Below are 22084 nucleotides of genomic sequence, written 5' to 3' on the forward strand. Positions count from 1 at the left end.
ATTCACAATTAACATATATAGACTTGCGTCGATCTTAAGCTCGACATATGGTATAGGCAAGCACATCGTGTTTGTTATTGAAGATTTTGCTACTTCTTTTAATACTATTCAATAATATCTGTTGGTATTCACTTACAATAAGAATGAACACGGTATCGTGCTTAGTACGGAGTATCGGAAAACGGGAAGTAAGGGTCTGACAGATCTAAGAGCTCTCACACTTTACAACTAATCACTGCAAAGATGTTGACCAAATACGAAGTCATTCTGTTCATTTTAATTAGTACTGAAGAAATGTGCGACGAAAAACTCAAATTCATTCAAAATGTTGACAAATTCATAGTATCGGCAAACAGGAAGTTGTTGTCTGACAGATCAGAAAAAACCACACACTTTACAACTCTTCACTGTTAAGCTGCTAACCAAATATGAAGTTATTTTGTGACCGAAATATTTGTTGGACGAAGAAACGGACAATATAATTGCAATATAACTCCTCTCATGGAATGAGGTATAATTATATGACTTGATAAAATTCCTACCATTTTGACATATTGTCCAATCGCTGCTATGTATGCCAACCACATTCTGCAATTGTGGATATTTTCTGGTTTTTGACAAGTATCCATCGCCCTCCATGTCAGCAATGAACGGTCTTAATATTTTATTTAGCTGCTCTCTTTTTAGATATTTCTTCATCAAGAGTACAACTACAACTATATCGTGACCTGTTATTGTGAGATGACCATTCATGTCGGTAAATATGCCATCATTTTCTTCGAAAATAATTTCAATCGACTCCACTAGTTCGGGAGGAAAATCTTTTGATTTTTTTCTCACAGGCTTCTCTACCCATGCCGGAAACCAATCAGCAATATAAAATTTGCCCAATAACTCTGGGTTTGTCGTGAAAAGGCACAACAGCCATTGGATATGCAAATTGTATATTTTCTCAGATAATTGTAGGCTATCTTTAAATGAAGTTGATTGTGTTGTTTCAATATCTTTATGAATAAATTCGGTCAATTCCTCTGCATCTTGAAATTCCTGTTCAAACTCATTTATACGCCGTGTGTGCTGAACAACATGAAGATATGTCGCAATGCTTGTTGTATACTCTTCGAATAATGTTAGCATTCCAGGATCACACGCAGGATACAACGTTTTGGAATTAATTCGTACGTTATGAACCTCTTTTTTGGCATCTTCTAGTGCCATTTTCTGCCTTTTCAGAATCCGTTCATATCTCGGATGATAACATATAGTTGCATCACAACATGGACATTCTGACAATAAGTCATTCTTCATTTTATCCATACAATTATCGAGATAACAGCTGTCAAAAGAGTGACGGCATTGTGTCAAAGTTACAATTATGCTATCTTTAGTAACATCTTTAAAAACATACATTTCAGGTTTACAATCAACACACTTCAGTGGACATGGTTCACCACAATAACCAGGACATTGATGGCCACAGGACAACGTCTTATCACAAACGTTATTGCATCTTTGGCGATTGCACTCTTCAAAGCATAGTTTGGTACACTTATAATGTTTACATTCCCATGGACATTTCTCTTTGCATGGCTTGCATGGATCAATGCATTTAGAACGACATTTCGAATGGGCACATACAAATAAGCAAGACTTTTGGCACGGACTGCACTTCATGCAAGTTTTACTTTGACAGGTATGGCCACACAACATTTTTTTTCTACATTGGCTTGTACATTCACTATGATCATTTATTCGGCTTGCATGACACGGCCCCGAACAAGAATGTCCACATGACATAGATTTTTCACACTTTTGATCACATTTTTCTTTTTTTGGATTACTGCATGCTACTTTTATTACATGGCCGCAGGAAAGTGTCTTGTCTACGACTACCTTGCATGGAGATAATTTTGTACTTGCTATTTTCCAACATGATACAGTTATATTATGTCCACAGTCGGCACGCGTGTGTGTAATATGCTCTAAACATTTAATATCTGGTAGAACCATACTTCTTTTCTGCCAGCATTTTATTTTAGCTGAATGTCCGCATTTTTCCAATTTTATCTTAACTTCTGTGGTACATTTTACGTCGGAAACATTTTCTGAACATAAAACCATTTTCCTATGCTGACACTCAGGCAAATACTTTAAGACTGCAAATTTACACGTTACAGTTTCAGGGTTTATATGGCATTTTATTTTCTGAGTATGGCCACATGAATTAAGAACTTTCTTCACCATTGATGTACACAGATACACTTTAGGGTCAGCTGAACATGGGATACTTTGTTGGTGTTTGCAACCTTCCAAAACAACTTTAATAAGCTGTTCGCAATCACAGGAAGTTTGGAAATGACATAATTTCGTACATTGGTGGCCATTTTTGCAAGTTTTGCTGCATGAGTCAGTACATTTAATTGAATTACTTTTGTAACATTCGTGTGTCTTGGAATGTTTGCATTCGAAGACAGTTGTTACATTTTCTCTACATCTAACCGATTCAACATCCTGATGGCACAGGAGCTTTATTTTGTGGCCACAAAATGGGAATTCTTTTTCAACTTTCGCACTGCATTTGTGTTCATTGTGATAATTCGTATCAGAACATTTCCTTTCATATTCATGACCGCATTCGACTCTTTTGTCTGGAATAACTACCTGGCATGTGTTATTCTGGACGTAGTTGGAATCGTAACAGTGTCTTCTGTAGTTATGTTCACACGATAACCATTGTTCAGTAACAATATCATTGCATCTATGAACCATCTCAAACAATTGGTCATGACACTGCTTTTGATATTCGTGTCTACATGATGCTCTATTCACTGTTACAATAACGCTGCACTTAACGCGTATTTCATACGTTGTATCAAAACAATGCCGTTCGATCAAATGATCACAGGAGGATCGTTTTTCGATTATCTGAACTCTACAATGATTCAGCCTTTCAAAACTTGTATCATGACATTGACGTTTAAACTCATGTACACAGTTTGATCTCGTCTCTGTTAGGACTGTGTCACATTTGTGGCGTTTTGGATTAACATGACATTTTATTTGTGCTGTATGCCCACACTGTAGTTCTCTTTCAACAATGGATTTACAGAGAACAGTACTTGGATCGACGCAGCATTCCATTATAGCAGGATGTCCACATGATAACGTTCGGGTTACTTTAGTTGGGCATGGATATTCAGAATAATCCACATGGCACTTGAGATTAATCGTGTGCTGACATTTAAGCTCCCGTGTCGTTATTGCACAGCATTGACAGTCAGAATCAAAATGGCATCTCTTAGGACAGCTATGCCCTTCTTCACATGTCTCTGAACATTGTTTGTTGCATTTATATGTTTTATGTTCCCTGTCAAGTGGATGACAGTCGTATCGACACGCATGTCCACATGCTAACCGAAATTCACATGGAAGATCACAACCTCCATCTTTCACTTTCATAAAGTCACTTGGTGACTCTGCTAGAATTCCTTCGTTGGATGGGTGATTTTGACAGTACAGAGGTAACGCTTTTCCAAAGGATTTGTATTTATGGAAAGCTTCGTTTTCATTGCTGATGTCCTCTCCAATTTGTAGTTTTCTAATTATAGTCTGCCAGTGTTTAGACTTCGTTGTCAACGTACAGCTGTTTCCTATTATAAAAAGACCCTGCTTTGCTCTCGACAGAGCCACGCAAATTCTGTTTTCCCGATTTAAGAATCCAATATCGCCTCTCGCATTGCTACGCACTAATGATAAAAGAATAATTTCATTTTCTTCGCCTTGATAATTGTCAAGCACACAAATGTTTACTCCTTCGAATTTTGATCTTGGCATTTTTTCTTTTAAGCGAAACATCTGACCAGTGTATGCCGCAATTATCGTTATCTCCGATGGTTTATATCCCTGCTTTATCAGATACAGACAAAGTTCTTTGAGGTATTCAGCTTCGTGTTCATTTGAATAACTTCTCCCTTCATCTTTGAACACCTCTTTTTGGTTATGTGTGATGAAGAATAAGCTCTTCCGTACACCTTTAATCGGTGGATATTCATATACATTTTCGTTATCTATAAGAACATCATATATATGGCGTACCAATTCAGAAATTTCTGGTCTCATTCGATGCTGTTGTTGTAGACAATGGTAACTCAGGTCGTTTTTCACCATTCTTTCAAACAGAGAAACAGATAAATTGAATTTTATGGCAAGCTCATGCACGGCTGGTTTTGGTTCCAATTGCTTATGGTCCCCAATCAAAATCAAATGTTTACATCTTGAGCTGATTGCAGTCACAATGTGAGCCTCTGGTACTTCTGCCGCTTCTTCAATAATGGTGATCAGAGGTCCAACTTTGTTTAGGGATTCACTGTATCTTGCTGCATTGGTTGTAGTCATAGCAATAACTGAGGCCTGTTGCATGATAAATTCGTCTACTTCCATACTAGTACGTTTGTAGTTGTCAAATATCTCATTATATTCCCTTTCCCTGTTTCGCAATTGTTCATGTAGTATCATAATGTATTTTCTTAACCAATACCTATACATTTGCCATCGATCCTTCATGGAGAGTGTCCAGATATTTTGGATTTCATTGACTTGACCTTCTGACATGTGTTCACCATAATGCAGTTCTTTTGCTGCCTTCTCTTTTTCTAAACCCAAAATATGTTGACATTTATCTTCAAGCTTTTTTTTCTTTTTAAAATTAAACAGACTTTTATATTGTTTGTCCAGATCGATGCCTATTGAGTCAGGGCTAAGTGTAGGGCCAACATCATCAACATCAATGTACCGCTGATTGTTTGCATATTCTGCCTCAGAAATCACTGTAATAAACTCCTCCTCGTTAAGTTCAATCGCAATAGTATTGAGCTGATCGTGGTTTTCTTTGTCAGTTTGTTGGTTTTGGTAGTATTTGTCTACTTCTTTATACCAGGAATTCGTTAACACATGAAGCCATTGCAACCAAACAAAATTTGTGTTATCTCCAAATTGATTTGCATGACTTTCGGAAAGAACACATTTCAAAACATTAAACCACAGAACAATATTTCTGCTTTGTAAGACATCGATTGTGTCTTTAATCTCCTTGATTTTTCTTTTAGCTGCTTTTGCTTTATCAAGTACACCAGCTCGTGGATCATCAAATTCCCTTCGAACTTTTCTTCGTACGTATTGTATCGAAAGCTGTTCAAGTTTAGGATTTTTACATTGACGTCCAAATCTAACTACTCTGGGGAAACGAACATCACAAAAGTATTCTGGCATAAAATCAACAATTCCCTCTACAAATTGATCTAATGCATGGTTGGTGTAACAAACAACTAACATATATGGTTTCGGTAATGATGCAGGACCTCGAGCGTTTTCCTGTAAATTTTCATCCTCCTGACAATCAGAATCCACTTGTAACCATCGGTTACTGTTATGCAGTAATGTTTTAGCAATTTGCAATCCAAGGTACGTCTTACCAGTCCCAGGTGGACCTTGGATAAGCACAAACTCTTTTGTAAGTGCAGAAATAAACGCTTTCCTCTGAGATTCGTCCATTCTCAATATCCCAGTCGAAGGCCAGTCTTCTTCAAACATTTTTACATTATTTGTTGGTGTCTGTTTAGCAATATTGGTTCTACGGTTTAACTGATGTGTGCTTTCTATGTCAATATGGCAACTTCTAATAACAGGGCTAAGATCATACACACAATCTTTTGATATGTATGATGGTATATTAACCTCTTTTTCACAATCAACAAGATATCGTTGGAAGGTGAAAGTTTCTTCCTTTATGCATTGCAAGGCTTTTAGCACATGCTTGTACGCTTCAAAAAATGCTGACGTCGCCTCTATCATCATACCATACGTATTTCGTGGCAGCTTTATGTTGGTTCCAACTTTAAAGACTTGTACAGCAAAACAGCCTGTCTTTTGTAAAGTTTCTCTTTCACTTTCAGCTACAATAGCGAAGAAAATCGTATTGAAACGATCAAATGAAAAAAGCAATAAAGCACCATAAATAAGTCTCTTTGATTTCAACCAGTTGATGCGTTTACGATGGTCTGGGTCTAGTTGTATTTCAAACACTTCACCAGATTCTATTGAAGTGTTTTGTTTCGTTACTTGCACGTTCCTATAGACGAGACCAGTTTCTAATCTAAAAATTCCACTCCGACTCTCTTTATCTTTCTGCTTGAACTCCATAAGAGCATCTCGGAGAGGTGACACACAGTCTTCTCTGTACAACCTAAACTGTACGTCTAAATAATGATCTAAATTCAAATATTTCCCATTAACTTTGTTTCGTCTTAAGAAATTTGCTGCATTTAATACGTCGTTCTGGCCAGGAATAACTGACATAGTTCGGAAATCCTCCGGAGGAGCAAATTTGTCTTCAGCGTCTTGTTTTGTCAAATATTTTGGCTTTGGTCGTTCTTCACCAATCTTCATTATATCCTTCTTTAATTCTAAAACACCGCCAAGCATTGTCTCTTTGTCTTTGTAATCATCACATTCGCTTACTTGTTCCTTCAAAAAATCTACAAGTCCAATAACTTGTGGAGTTGTGCACAAATGGGGCATGCAGTGGTATAGTTCTTGAAGGATAGTTAAATAATCGCCAAGTAAACAATGAAAATCATGATCACGTGTGTTATTGCATGTCACTCCCACAAGAAGTGGAATACTTCGGTTCTTGATTAAGGTTGAATCAGACAGCATATTCAATAGCTGAAAAACTTCCTGTTTCTTAGTCTGTTTCGTACAAGTAGAAGCCCTTGCAATCAGATGGACAAGCAAGGATAAAAAATCGTCTGAAATTTTCTTATTGTCAATTAATTTATTAAAAACGTTCATCCCCTTCACCAATATATCTAGTAGCTCGTCACTCTGAAGATTTGATCTGTATAACTTCCCTATGAGATCTGTATGTTCTATTTTGCCTGGACTTTTTGACGCCATTGCCAATGTGTATTACTGTTTGATTTCCTAAAATGACATTTAAGTGATTCTAATTAAAATACTTGCAACATTTCTGTGAACGAGATAAGATTGATGAAACTCCTTACGTAATAATATCGTCAATGAATTTAATTATTGATTGCTTCCAATAGCAAGTATTTCAACCGTTTTAATATTTTAAAGAAATTCAACAATATAAAAACTTTCCAGCAATAGAGGTTGGTTTGAACAAAGATGCGCAAAGACATTTGAATGACACTGAAACAGTGGGGACAGCAGGTAAGGGTTGTTGTACTTCAAGGTTAGCTCTTTTGAAAACCCATAATAGGATATCTTTAAAACCTATTTCAATTGTAAATTTCGACTGTTGTCCAAATGTGACAAGCTATGGACCGTGTGAATGGGTTTTATTTCTACATTTAAATCTCACAACCTCCTGCAATAAGGAAAACCTATTCATCACCGTCTTAATTTGACCGAATATAAATCAAATGCCAAGTTTCAAGTTGATATAACCACAAAGTTCCGTAAACCAAAACTTTAACTTATCACATTTTTTATGTTCAAAGAATCGTGAAATCTGGATAGTAAAACTAATTTGGCATATATTTTCAGTTCTCTTCATAATGAACATATGTACTAAGGTTCGAGTTATTGAGCCACAAAAAAACTTTATATTAATTCAATCACTGGACCATGATCTAGTGGGCAGGGCCTGAAAATGATCGACAAACTGAAATGTACAGGCAGTAATGTAACTTTATAGAAAATCTCGTTGTTTATTGTAAGTAGTTCCTATCAATATAACTTAACATTGAAAATTGCTAATTAATTCAAAGTCACTGGATAATGTCTTCATAAATAGTGTTCAAACTGATACATGTATGTACTGATAGTAATGCAACTTCATACAAAATATCATTGAAATAACACAAGTAGATCATATTATACTAACTTAGCAGAAAACTTAACATTGAAAATTGCTAATCAATTCAAAGTCACTGGACCATGTCCAAGGGGGCAGGGCCTCAAAAATAGTTTTCAAAGTGATATGTACTGATAGTAATGCAACTTTAAATTAAATATCAATGATCTATCACAAGTAGTTCCTATCAAACTACTTAAGAAGAAAGCTTAACAATTGTTGACGCCGTCGCCGGAAAAGCAATCTCTACGCGACTTTCGTCGCAGGTGAGACAAAAACAGCGCCCATAACCATGTTTAACACCGCCACATTCTGTTTGTGCCCGTCCCAATTCAGGAGCCTTTAATTTAGTGGTTGTCGTTTGTTACTGCATATCGTTTTTGTTTTCCAATTGTTTTGTACATAACTCAGGCCTTTGGTTTTTTCTTATTGGAATTGTTTTACATTTTGCTATGTCCCCACTTATTATAGCTTGCTATGCAGTATGTGTTTTGCTTTTTGTTGAAGGTCGTCTGCGACCTACATGCAAATTTGCTAACATCTACGTCTTTTTATCTGGTGGGTAGTCGTCTCATTGACATCCATACCACATCTCCTTATTTTATGTAAATATACCCCTTATGCAGGTGCGTCTTTAGTGTTGATACATAAAATTGAAAATTAACGTTGGGAAAGTTGAAGTAATCTTTTTTAAAAGTAAGTTCACAGCCGATACTCAATACCAGCTACTGGATATTGTTGAAGGTATAATGATTATTAAACTCATCATAGATACAAGATATTTGTGTACGCCAGACGTGCGTTTCGTCTACAAAAGACTCATCGGTGACGCTCGAATTTAAAAGTTAACAAGGCCAGATAAAGTAAGAAGTTAAATATTATTAAGGACCCAAAATTCCGAAAGGTTTTGTCAAATACAACTAAGGTAATCTATTCCGGGGGTAGAAAATCCTTAGTATTTCGAAAAAAAATCAAAGCTTTGTAAACAATTAATTTATAATAATGACCATGTCAATGATAATTCGTGTCAAACGTGACTTAGAGCTAGCTGACAAGTAGTTGTACACATGAATTAACCTTTACTATACGGTCATTATGATGGATGTGATGGACATAAACATCAAATTTAAAACTATTCAATGAGAAGATAGTATCTACTTTAGTTTACAGCAGAACATTAAGTTGAAGGATAATGCTTAATCTAGCTTTTTTCCTTCTATTTGATGAGTCCCCGCACAGTGTCTTTGATGAACGAAGGAACAAGTTGGCGAAAGGAGGAACTGTACTGGATCTCCTAGGATTACCAACTGTCAGTTGAAAGACACAACCCTCTTCAAAGACGAGGTAAACGACAAAAAATACTGTTGTTTTATAACATTCAAAATGAAAATTCTCCTCGCTACCTTTGCAATTTAATAACACCTTAAATGCAAGCTTATGTCGTATATGGTTTGAAACAATGGGTAGATCAATCGAAGTTTACAATGCTACAATAATGCGTTTATTATATTAATCAAGTAAATCAAGCTAGAAGGATCATTTAACTTGACATTACAATACAGTTACTATAGTCTTAAACTACTGATTTAAATGAATAATGTAATCATCCAACAGATATATACATGGACTTGTTTTGAACGTTTGATTATATAATTGTATAATTATATCATTACACTACAAATTAATAAAAGGCCATAATATAAAAAAGAAGATGTGGTATGATTGCCAATGAGACAACTCTTCACAAGAGACCAAATGACACAGAATTTAACAACTATAGGTCACTGTACGGCTTTCGACAAGGAGCAAAGCCCACACAGCATAGTCAGCTATAAAAGGCCCCGAAATAACAAATGTAAAACAATTCAAACGAGAAAACTAACGGCCTAATTTATGTACAAAAAAAATGAACGAAAAACAAATATATAACACATCAACAAACGACAACCACTGAATTACAGGCTCCTGTTAGTAATAATGCACGGTTTTACTATTTTTCCAGAATTGTATGTGATAATTAAATATAAAACTGTACACTAAAAAAAGATCCAATAAGTTGATTATCGAATATCTTGCTCTATTTTTCTGGTGAGTTTGTGACCCTTAAGGTATCAGTATATTAAAAACATATTTGACTCTGTAATTTCTTTTTTCAGCAAACACTCTTATATACAGCAATGACCGCAATTTATGTTATATACAATTTCTTAGCTTTAGACTGTATTAAAGAATTATCATTCTATATATTGTCTGGATCCTTTTAAAAACTGATCGTGTAAATGATTTTCAGATATGACGATCAGTCACTTCCTGTTTTACGGTTTATTTTTTCGTCAATGTCTAATAACGAGCGGTTTATAATTTGCATGGCATGGCGAGATCCTTTTGTTAAAATACTGATATGGAGTCATTTATATTGTTGTGAATATCCAAGCAAATATATTGATTGTTTTTATAGATTCGTTGTATATCGGAATTTGGTTTAAACCCAACGCGACGCGTTTAACAGGTACAAACGTAATCTATAATTGGCAAAATTCCAAAATGTACAAGTATCAGTCAAACATATACTCAAACGTACGTTTTTTTAAAATTTGAAATATTGGCACCAATTTGTTTGAAAATAGTAAAGGCGGATAGAAGTATTAGTCACGGTGTGTCTTTTTAAAATGTCTCCTAATATAGTACTTTTTTTAACTATTTACATTCGGCGTCATAATTTGTATCATCTGACATATTTAGTACCGAAAAATAAATTTATAACACTTAAAAATAAGTTTATTCAAAGGACTCCAGTGAGTGCACATGGATCTTAATTTACGAGCTCTATAAACAACATCGCCGTAAAAACTAGGATATGATATCCCATTTGTAATATCAAGTATATTGTTGTTTTAATAATTAAGATGTTAACATGTTAACATGTACAAATGTAAGAAAGAATTTAGTAAAGGTTTTAAGTAATGTGTGGTCACGAAATCGCTGACTTAATAATTATCAGTTATACATTATTGGGAAAAAACTTTTAAAAGACACACAAGAAAAATAAAAAGCAAAGAAATACGTTTGTGTCTGGAATATAGACAATCTTAGATTAACAAATTCTACATGTTTTTGTCATCCATCTGCATTCGCATAAACCCAACAGTATTCACATAAAGCTCTGAAGAATCATAAGTTAATAAGTTGGTGTACCATATGCGAATTTCGAAGTAAGATATAAACCCAGGGAGAAATGCCCTAAACGATTCTATACGGGTGTATGCAAAAAGAATTAGGCTAACTTTTGGTCAATACCAGAAAAAGTCTACGCTTTAGAATTTAGTTGAGAACTGTAATAAAATACTTTATTTGATTAAATACTGGCATTTTCCAGAAAGGGGCTTCAACTAGATTGACTTTTAAAAATTCTTTATATATCGTTGGATTTAATTGGACGTCACGAGATGTAAACTCATTGGGTACTACAGAGTATTCGTCTTATATCTCATACCATATAAATGTGATGTTGCCTATCAATTGCCCTTATTATGAGCAATAATTCTCACTTTTATCAATTTGATTGGTTTGTGAATGTTTCCTCATTTCTACCGACTCTTATGTAGACCCCGCCATATTATAAAAATACCACATTAAATAATTTGATATTCAACTAGATTCTTACCACTTGTTCCAACAGATATTGAGAACACTAGTTCCACAAAAAGTAATAGTAATTTTCTTTCCGTTCCGTTCAAATTTTGTTCGCTTTAAAATTGATATTATGATCTTTCTTTAAAGGTTTCAATAAAATATGATAAAAGAAGATTATCTATCAATATAACTGAGTCGTGCAGCACCGATCATTCATCTTTTGTGGGGCACATTTGTTTTTTAAAAAACAATTTTAGACTTTTTTTTAATTCCCCCCCCCCCCCCCCAGTCACACATAGCAACATGACTTGTTTAGCACTCATTGTTTTCACCCCCACCCCTACTAATTTTAACTTCCCTTTTGAAACAAATTATTTTTTTTCAAGAAATTTATAATCAAACAATTTAAAAACCCATGTCCCCCCTAAAAAGGATGAATGATTGATGCCTAGTCTTGTAAACTGGTGGACTGGAAATCAAGATGTGTTATACAAACGATAAACGGAAAAATATCTCCTAAATTAAAAAAACCATCAAATCTTAAATTGTTTCTTTATTAAGGGGATGATTATTTGATTTTCTTAGGGGCAGGAGGATTTGGAAACTGAAATAATATTCTTGCCCAAGGCGTGATGAAAACGAACATTCTACTAAAAAAAGTAGGAAATAATTGTCTGTAAAAAAAGTAAAAATAACTTCAGCCGGCCTAGCAACAGGCGAAAATGAATATTCTGACCCCCCCCCCCCCCCCCCCGCAAATCAAAGGGTAATCTCTGCTGTAGACTCTGTCATATCATAACACACTATTGGTTTCCTCATTGTATTACATTGTACTTTCCCGTCTATAATATATTCTGTATGCCCCATAAGGGCTCCGAATTGGAATCAAATGTGTTTAAAGTTTAATATTTTATTCTATCCTATATGCATCTATTCCAGTACGTCAATACAATTATGATATTCTTACCAGTTGGTCCTATAATAGATATATAACACCCTGATTCCAAGATAGGTTATGATGTAGTAAACTATCCGGGACGTGCACACTCTGTCCACCTTTAAATCTTTAACGATTTATATGAAATCTTTGAATATATATCCGAGATATTATTCCAAATAGAAAGTGAAAGTGGATTTCTTTGATTTTTAGAAAACATAACGTCAACGAATTCAAAATGTATTGATTACACAAGTAACCAGGGGAGTTATAATATTAAATCACAACACTTGTTCGTGTGCATTTTAGGCTTTGGTATCAGGAGTATCAAGTTAAGACGATGTTTCTGATTTTTTAAAAGATTCCTGTACTGTCAACAAAGAACCTATTTTGTCCTCATGAATGTCGAATCGTAATATAAATTGTATGAATTAAGTTAAAATATCTATTGATTTTTTTATTTATTATCAATCATTCATTACTACCTTAAATTTGGTGTTGTTGTGAAAATGTCAACAGCAGAGACGAAACAAATGTGGGGTTTAGGTCAAAGATACAATAACCAAAATACATCTGCAGTGCTACATACATTCTTCAACCATAGACAAGACCGTGGCTATACAATGTGTCAAGTTCTAAAATGTTCTTTTTTAAAAACTAGATCTTGAAGTTCTTTTACTTTCTATTTGAATAATAGTCTTGTAGAACATGAAGTATTTATCAGTTGAAATTATGCTTTGACTAGCCTTAAGCAACTGCGAGTTCTCGTACATCAGTGCTCCATGTCTTTTGTCTTTTGTTATTTGTTTTTGTGCTTCGTGCTGTTCTGCATGATGAGCCAAGTCCTTTCCAACTGATTTTTACAATTTGTTCTTAATAAAGGGGAGGGTTGAACGCTCAGAGATATGAAAAACCTGCAACATTCTTTATGTGTCTTTAGGTACTGTCTACCATATTTGTTTTTGTTCATTGTTGTAGTAAAAATCAGGCCGCTGGTTTTCACTTTTGAATTGTCTCACGTTTTGTCAGACCGTGGTCTTTATAGCTTACTATACGATATGGGTTTGGCTCTTTGTTGAAGGCAGTTTGTGGACCCTTAATCATTCAGCTATTTGTCCTTTGGTCTTTATGGATCATATGTGTTTCAATTGGCAATCAAACCACATCTCTTGCTTTATATATATATAGTGATCACAACTATTTTTGGTAGTTCAACTAAAGGAATAATCCTACCAAATGAGGTGTCCTTATTTATTAGTGTCCATATTTTTGTATCTTTTTCTTCTTTGCGTATTAAGTCGCGTTGATTTTTTTTCTGGTGTTTTTCCTTTTCCTCCGCTATTTTCTTTTCTTCTGATTTTTTTCAAATTAATTTTTGGCAATATGATTTTGCAGTTGAACTGCGTAATCTAACAGAGTCAAAACGTTTTTTTTGTTTCTTCTTATAAATAAAACTGTCTAGGTCGATCAAACCTCGGGGTAAAATACATTAACATATTCTTCTTAAATCTTAGAACCTACTAGGCAATAACAAACAAATGTTACATGGATGCTTCTCACACACGCTTGGTATATGCCATACAATTCGACATTTCTTGACAGCAATCGAGGTCAATAATTGTCGTTGGTGTAGCACTTGAGGCTCGCAAAAGCTCTTTGCATAAAATGTGCTATATCACTTGCTATCTGGTAATCGGTTTTCACACGATATGAATTGTTTGTGTCTGCACAATGTGAAAATGAACGAGGGATACTCAAAGAAGTATAGAGGATCTGTTTGGTTTTGTTTTGTATTGGTGTATACAAACAAGGATGATATAAATATTCAGGAATAATGTTTCTTGTAGTATGTCATATTGTATTTGTGAGGTGCAAGCTAATATCTTATAATTACATTACATGTATGTTTCATTATAATACGTTATTTTGATTGGCTAACAGCAATCTCGCGTCATTCTGAAATTAACCTTCGTTTCAAAATGAAATGTAACATTCATGATGACACGAGCTTCCACAATAAAGTGCACAGGTAAATAAAAGAAAAACTTGATGGAAATCATGTTTTCGTGATCCTAGCAAAAAATGTAGTTATAAGTATTGAATGCTTCTTTTAGTAATTTTATAGGGTTGTAAAAGCGTTGACCGTGTTCCGCGCTTCATACAAAATGTACTTCAGTCAACGCTTTTACACCCCAATAAAATTACAAAATCTTAAATGATGTATGTATAACATGCCTTTTTCATATCAGCGCTTGTATCTTCATGAGACTCCCATATTTTGGCCCAAGGTTCAAACCGAAGGCTCATAAGGGTCAAAGGATGATACCAGGGCCTTTTTATCAATTAAAATACTTACTAGTAACGAATGCTTAAACAAGAGGCTCTCAAGAGCCTGAATCGCTCCCCTGGTAAACAATTATATGCCATTTTGATATTTTCCGCATTTATAGCAATCAGTTTTAAGGCAATGAATCATATTACTAGTGAGAAGGTTTGGCCATATTTAATACTTGCAGATCCTATTTTGTTGATCTTTTTTAACTCCAATAATTTTTGACAAAAATGCAGAAAAATTGATAAAAATCATCATTCAGGGGAAATAACTTCTATAAGGAGTCTGTTGATAGTTTCGGCCTTGATGACTAATTTGTAGCTCTTATTGTCCTGAACAGTTTTTCCAAACATGCATAAATAGAAAAAAAAAACTCTTCCAAGGGCAATAACTCCGAAAAGGAGTCAGTTGACATTTTCAGCTACGTTGACTTATTTTTATATATTATTGTGCTAAACATCTTTGCTCTTTACAATTTCTCCATATCTATTATGATATCTGCCCCCCCCCCCCCACCCCCCCTAAAAAAAATGGAGAGAAAAAAAACATCTGTTAAGGGCAATAACTCATCTAAGAAGTCAACTTGACTTATTTGTTGATCTCATTTTGCTGAAAAATTTTTCTATTCACAATTTTTCTCTTTACATTACAGTTTCTGCAGATAGAAACGCAAATAATGTGCAAAACAAGTCTTTCAAGGGCAATAACTCTTATAATTGTTCAATTGAACATTTGTCCATGTTGACTTATTTGTCGATCTTATTTTGCTGAACACTCCTTTTTACAATTTCTCTCCATCTGTTTTTTAATTTAGTTTCTGCAAAAAATGCAAAAAAAACAACCTCAACAAATGAGCAAAATTAGTCGTCCAAGTTAACTCAATTGTAGATCTCACTGTTCTTGTCGTTTTTACTGTTTAAAATTCCTTTGTATTTACTAGTTTTCTTCATAATAACGAAAAATGCGAAATTTGCCCCTATGTTCTATTTTTAGCAACAGCAGCCATGCATTTTGCCCCGTAGTTTCTGAGGAGAAGATTAAAAAAAAGTTTACCACAACAGACGCCAAGTGATGACAAAAGCTCACATGGCCTTTTGAGGCAGAAATATGACAAGGGCAATTGAGCGGTTATCACAAATGCAAAAACCAATGTTTGTGCTACAGTTATATGACTAAGGTGTCAGACAACCAATTCAAAATTCCTAACTATTCAACCAAATTTTGCAATTTTACAGCTTTCTAAATATTGTACCTTAAGTTTTACATCATACAAACCAGGTATATCCTAAATTGTACATGTATCATCTTTCTACATGCCAATTTTCAAACTATGTTTAAAGTCTTGTAATGCTATACTAACGTTCGGAAGACAAGTACTGCTAAACATAACCCCTGGTTTTCTTGAAATCTTAAATAAGTATACTATGGAGCGCATTAATCCTCAATTTTTAATGCAACTCATGGACAAGTAAATGTTGGCTCAAAATGGTCTACATATAATTCTCTTTCAATAAAAGTTTCTTTTCTGCAAATTTGTTGGTAAGTTTAAGTAAACAATGACATCAAAAGCACTATTTTTGTCAGGGAAGGGCTACTTTTACATACGTTCTAAATTGGAGTGGGTGAATTGGTGGTCTGACACCTAAAGTTACATGTATACTGAACGAGCAAGTAATCCATCATAAAAGTGCAATAACAATATATTACATTCAACACGTCGCATGATTTAAGCTTTACAAAATCATAACAGCAAAACTGGTATTTTTCTGAATTCAATAGAATTTTGAATTTTCATGTGAAATACATATGTATGTGTGTGTGTGGTGGGGGAGTATTTCATCGATTCCTACGCAATTTAATCATATATATTTTGAAATTTCAGCACTCAGGAGATGGTAACCAAACTACCATGTTACGAAACTGTTTTGGAAACGTGGAAGCTTGCGAATGCACAATACAAAAAAGTTTATTTAACTGTAAACTGTCTCATGTTTTACTGTCAGTAAGACAACACCCGCATACAAGTTGGAATCAAGAAAATCATATCAATAAATAGAATAGGAACCTTAAGTCAATGTCAGACGCGAATAACGAATAATCGCGATCAAGCTTTCTGCATCGGTCACATGTATAATATTTATGATGATGGATGACCAAGGATATAGATCTAATTTAGACCAGTTTATGCTTTTAAATTTCCCATGTGATCTTTACTATAAAAAGTAAAATAACAAAAATACCGAACTCCAAGGGAAATTCAAAACAGAAATTGCTTTATAAAATGGCAAAATCAAAAGCTCAAACACATCAAACGAATGGAAAACAACTGTCATATTCCTAACTTGGTACAGGCATTTCCTTTATATGTAGAAAATGATGGATTAAACCAATTATACTGTTGAAAAAATATGTCATTCTGTTAAAGATCTTAAGCCATTTGGACCACAAAATTCAATGAAAGCCATATGTAAGACATTAAATTGATTTTGGCAGATGTTAAATAAACATGCTCAGCTGCTTGAGGATATTCTACAAATATTTCTGCTTAAAAAAAAACAAAATTAATGTGATATACATTAATTGGAACTTGTACCAAACCAAAGATGTAACGTAGACAAAAGGAGGTCCACGTAACAGTTCCAAGCTATTTGTTACACAATTACTTACAGGAAAGGAAAGCCTTATGTGTTGAAACGAAGGCGATGCATAATACGTTGTTTGTAAGGACATTTATGTTATTTGGTATCCAAAGATAGAATGATGGAGGATCCAGTACTTCATATTTGGTTGAAATTCCAAAGTAACATAAAACCGACCAATGATTGCCCGCTTTTGTAAGTGTCATTTAGGTGTGTATGTTGAGTTTCCAAGTGAATTTTCAACATCTATCTTTTTTTATCAAGCATTGAATATTAATATGGGATTAACAAATTGTGCTTAGCAATATTAAGATCTTTAAAGCTAAATGTAACACGACTGTTTAAATGCCTATTAATCTGTTTATCCTGATATGTATCAATAATTTAATTTTGGATGTAACGAGTCTTCTGATTGGCTGAAAGTGTTTTGTCTATCAGCTCATAGACACAATTTTGTCATGTGACCGCGACGTCATCAACGTTTTTATCATTATTTACTCCTTTTTAGAATTAAATTATAAGGAATTACTTTAATATTTTTTCTGTCTATTCCGTCGGAAATAACATAAAAAATGTGGTGCACACTTTTAAATAACCTGCTACGCCGGTTATTCAGTGTGCACCACATTTTTGATGTTATTTCTTCATAGACAGAAAAAATATTACAATCATTCCTTAAATAACCTTACAGCCGCAACCCATTCGGAAATAGGCTATAAGTCTTTTTTTTTTGTGTTTTGCCCATTGTATTGCATATTCGTCGACTGAATACACAATTATTGTAAAGTTGACATGTGTTTCCAGTTTATGGATCTGAGCTCACGGTCTTTCTACCATTTAGCTTACACATTTCCTAGAAAAGTGTTGGGGACAAAGTGCTTAGGTCACAAGTAAAACGTGGCTAGCTAGATTATATATGAATCAGTGACATAACTGAACAATTATATTGAAAGACAATTGATTCATGCCAGACTTGGGCTATGAAACAGCGAAAGAGAAAAAAATATATATATAGAATTTATAATAGTCGGGCAAAAGGTCCTTCACATAGATAAAATCGTTGTTTAAAGTTAAGTTATAAAACAGATGCCACATTTTAGATGCATTATAAAGACAATGAGCAAAAACTCTGCTTGGGATGCTGAAAATATGTTTAAACATGTTAGAATCGTTTTCATAACAGCGTAGACAACCGTAAAACTTTTGTTGATTATAATACTGAATGAGTTACCTTTAACTTGTTTGCTATCGATAACAATGATTTTACGCTCACTCAGTCTGTCAGAGGCCTACCAGTGGGGATTTAAATAATGATCACTTGTTACACATTTCGATACATAAAATGAAACTTTCTTTTCACAAAACTTTAAAAGATTTGTTTTAAATATTTGTTTATACCATCACATACAACAGTTTCATTTTAAAGAAAAATAATGTTCAGAGCTGATATCATTAAATAATCCAAAAATACGTTTATTCATTGTAAAAAAAATTAAGTTCATGGGGTTAATTCACAAAATATCAGTCTTATTGATTACGAGAAGAAGTTCTTCTACGTTGTAATCATTTTAAAAGAGTGACCTACTATTTATTCAATGCATACATGCAGGTTTTGTTTGTGAAGAGTTCAGTATAATTAAAAAATCATTTTATTTTTTGTTTTGTTTAATACCTTGATTTTTTTTTTACATAAATCGATTCATTCATTCAGATATTTATCAGTTTGTCTTGGCTATTCAAGTCCTACACAACGTCTCACGAATTTGGTCTTTTTCTTACAAAAATTATATTCTTGTGATGTATTCTTTTGTTGAAGAATGAATGTTGCCCCTTTTTTAATTTTTTGTCGTTTTTTTGTGTCTCATTGACATATAAGACAACCGGACTACCCCTTTCTTCATATTTAAAAACATACGAGTGACATCAATACCAATTCATGACACAAAATAACTAAGTTAAACTTACAACAGAAGAAAGATAATGAACATTTTATGGTCTACTTAATATCGAAGTCAGAATGTGGTCTTTGTAAAGATGTTGTAATCAAATAACAATTATCGGACACGTTTAGGGCTTTGAAATCGGACACGTTTGGGCGATATCACAATTTTTAAGGACACGTTTGGGGGGAATAGACACGTTTTGGGGAATCGGACACGTTTGGGGGGATGGACACGTTTGGGAGTGTTCCTAAATAAGATAAAAGTCCTAAATGTAAGCAATTATAGGCAACCGTAGGGCTTCAACAATGAGAAAAACCCATACCGTATAGTCGGCTACAACAGTCCGGGCCTGACCTGAAAAATATGAAATAATTCAATTGAGAAAACCAACGGCCTAATCTACAACAAAACAATTAACGAAAAACAAATTTTCTGCTTTTTGGTCGGATTGTTGTCTCTTTGATACATTTCCCGTTTCTATTCTCAATTTTATTATAGATATAACTGCATATAGAAATAAGAATATGTGGTGTGATAGACAATCAGACAAATCCCTTCCAGTGGTCAACAGACGTTAGCAATATAGGTCACCGTGCGACCTTCAACAATAAGCAAAACACACTCTGTATAGCATGAGTCCATTACTATGTAAATTGGGTCGATTAAAAAAAAACTTAATATATTTCTGTTGCCAAGGGTTTTTCACAAGTATAGTAGTTAGCAGAAAAGTTCACCAAACTATACATTTTACCTATTCAAAAACGTAAATGCAAATTTCACAAGGCTTGATCCAAATATCTTTTTTACTGTCTAATAACTTGTAAGTACGAAAAAGACAGGACAGAAGTATATTTTGTCTATATGTTTTGTGTTTGCACTTTAAAGTTGATCATGCATTCGTTCTAAAATAAAATTTTGACCAGATAAAAGTTAAAAGATGACATAATTGGACAACCGCAATTGTTAAATCGCTTTGACGTCCGAAAAAAAGATAATAATCAACACATGCATTGTAACTTTTAAAGCCAGATAAATCCCTTTTTTGCTGAAAGAACGTGAGATTTCATAAGAATTGATTACCAAAACATAACAAAAACACAAGTAAAGAACGTTTAAATATTCAATATAAATCAAAACACAAAGGTTTTTCGAATTATTTTATTTAGGCGTTGAGACCCTTTGGTGACCCCACAGTTTAAATGTCTATAACAAATACGTCATGAGTAGTGGGCGTTACAGACGAACGTTCACCTAATCTGACCCAGTCAATGGGATATTTTAGCGCGCCAATCAATGGTCTCGTCTGCGCTGTTATGCACACGATTCTATTAGTGTTGAACCCCCAGTTTTTGGTGGGGTTCGTGTTGCTTAGTCTTTAGTTTTCTATGTTGTGCCATCTGTACTATTATTTGTCTTTTTGTCTTTTTATTTTTGGCCATGGTGTTGTCAGTTTGTTTTCGATTTATGAGTTTGACTGTCCCTCTGGTATCTTTCGTCCCTCTTGAAATCTTTCTAAATTTAATTAATTATTTGATTGATTGATTATTGGTTGCATAAAGAACATGTCAGTTGAAACATGCTTCATGCATATTCAGGTCTATAAAAGGAACAATATTCTATTAATTTGGTACAATTCAGGTTTAAGCTAGAGACTGATGGCTAAAAAAGTACAGGAATTTTATCTCAACACTTCGGGAAGTCATATATATCGAAAACCTCGCCACACCACCGAGTATTTGCTTGTGTTCTTGAACGCACAGAAAGCTTAATACTGTCTAAATTTGGGCCTTGGTATTGACGTCCTCGTTGAACATGTCGTGATTGCGTATTTATTATATACACCATACACATTTAAGATGTTACTTATATAGCAAGGATCATTCAATAAGGCAGAAGAGGTAAATATAGTCACATTGCGACACATCGACTACTATTGGGATTAAATCTTAATTTAAATGTATCAATGTTCACGAACTTATTCTTTTCTTTTCTATTTTACGTTAGATATTTTTTTTTTTATAAAAATAGGGTATAATAATATATTGTTTTTTAATCACTTAGTTTTAGTGTCCTATTTGGATTTTCCATAAATATAAGCAAAACCATGCCGGTTCAATTCTGGTCATGTCTTCCTTAATTATACCTTTTTTAATTATATTTAGAACAGTAAGAAACAATTACGATCATAACAACAATACACGTGTTTATATAAAATAAATAGAATTCGACTTCATTCATATCTATAATAATTGTATTTTCTTCGTTTTTCTTTGGTGTTTCTGTTTTCTTCAACCTATGGTTTATAATTGTCCCTAAGTATATTCTACTCTACTACAACTTGAATTTTTATTTAATTTTGATTTTATCATTTTACGTGACACTTCCATAATACCAGTACACATTCACGTGTTAAGGGGTGGTTAAGGAAATGAAAATTGCATAAATAGGATTTTTTTTGTTTCCAAAGATTAATTACATGAGGAAAATAACTAAATTCCATAGTAGATTACTCTGACTGCTTTATCAATCAACTTACAGAAACAGTTTTACTGTGAACACAGTGTTATCGTACCCTCAAATGAACTTTGTGGTGGTTTATCTTAAATTTTGATAAAATTCAATCTCTGAATATTGAACAATGGCGTGTTCGTCATAATTCATACAAGGAAAATGGCTGTTCTCAAAACAATGTTTCTACGTATTATATGTATTCTTCTTGTC

General features: G+C 33.9%; 1 protein-coding gene across 2 annotated transcripts in view; it reads right to left on the bottom strand.

Moving 5' to 3' along the window:
* The window catches only part of LOC127734629 (NFX1-type zinc finger-containing protein 1-like), a 97872-nt gene extending 85221 nt beyond the window's left edge, over nucleotides 1-12651 (bottom strand). The window contains exons 1-2 of one of the 2 annotated variants that reach the window (XM_052244605.1): nucleotides 12480-12651; nucleotides 543-6981 (exon numbers count right to left, since the gene is read on the bottom strand). In XM_052244605.1, coding sequence (XP_052100565.1) covers nucleotides 543-6954 — 6412 coding nt within the window. In that variant the 5' untranslated portion in view covers nucleotides 6955-6981; nucleotides 12480-12651. The remainder of the gene's footprint in view (nucleotides 1-542; nucleotides 6982-12479) is intronic. The other variant, XM_052244606.1, reaches the window with a different exon arrangement.
* Nucleotides 12652-22084: the final 9433 nt, after the last annotated feature.

The sequence above is a fragment of the Mytilus californianus genome, unplaced genomic scaffold (genome assembly GCF_021869535.1).
Source record: "Mytilus californianus isolate M0D057914Y unplaced genomic scaffold, xbMytCali1.0.p SCAF_3, whole genome shotgun sequence".
NCBI classification, from domain to species: domain Eukaryota; kingdom Metazoa; phylum Mollusca; class Bivalvia; order Mytilida; family Mytilidae; genus Mytilus; species Mytilus californianus.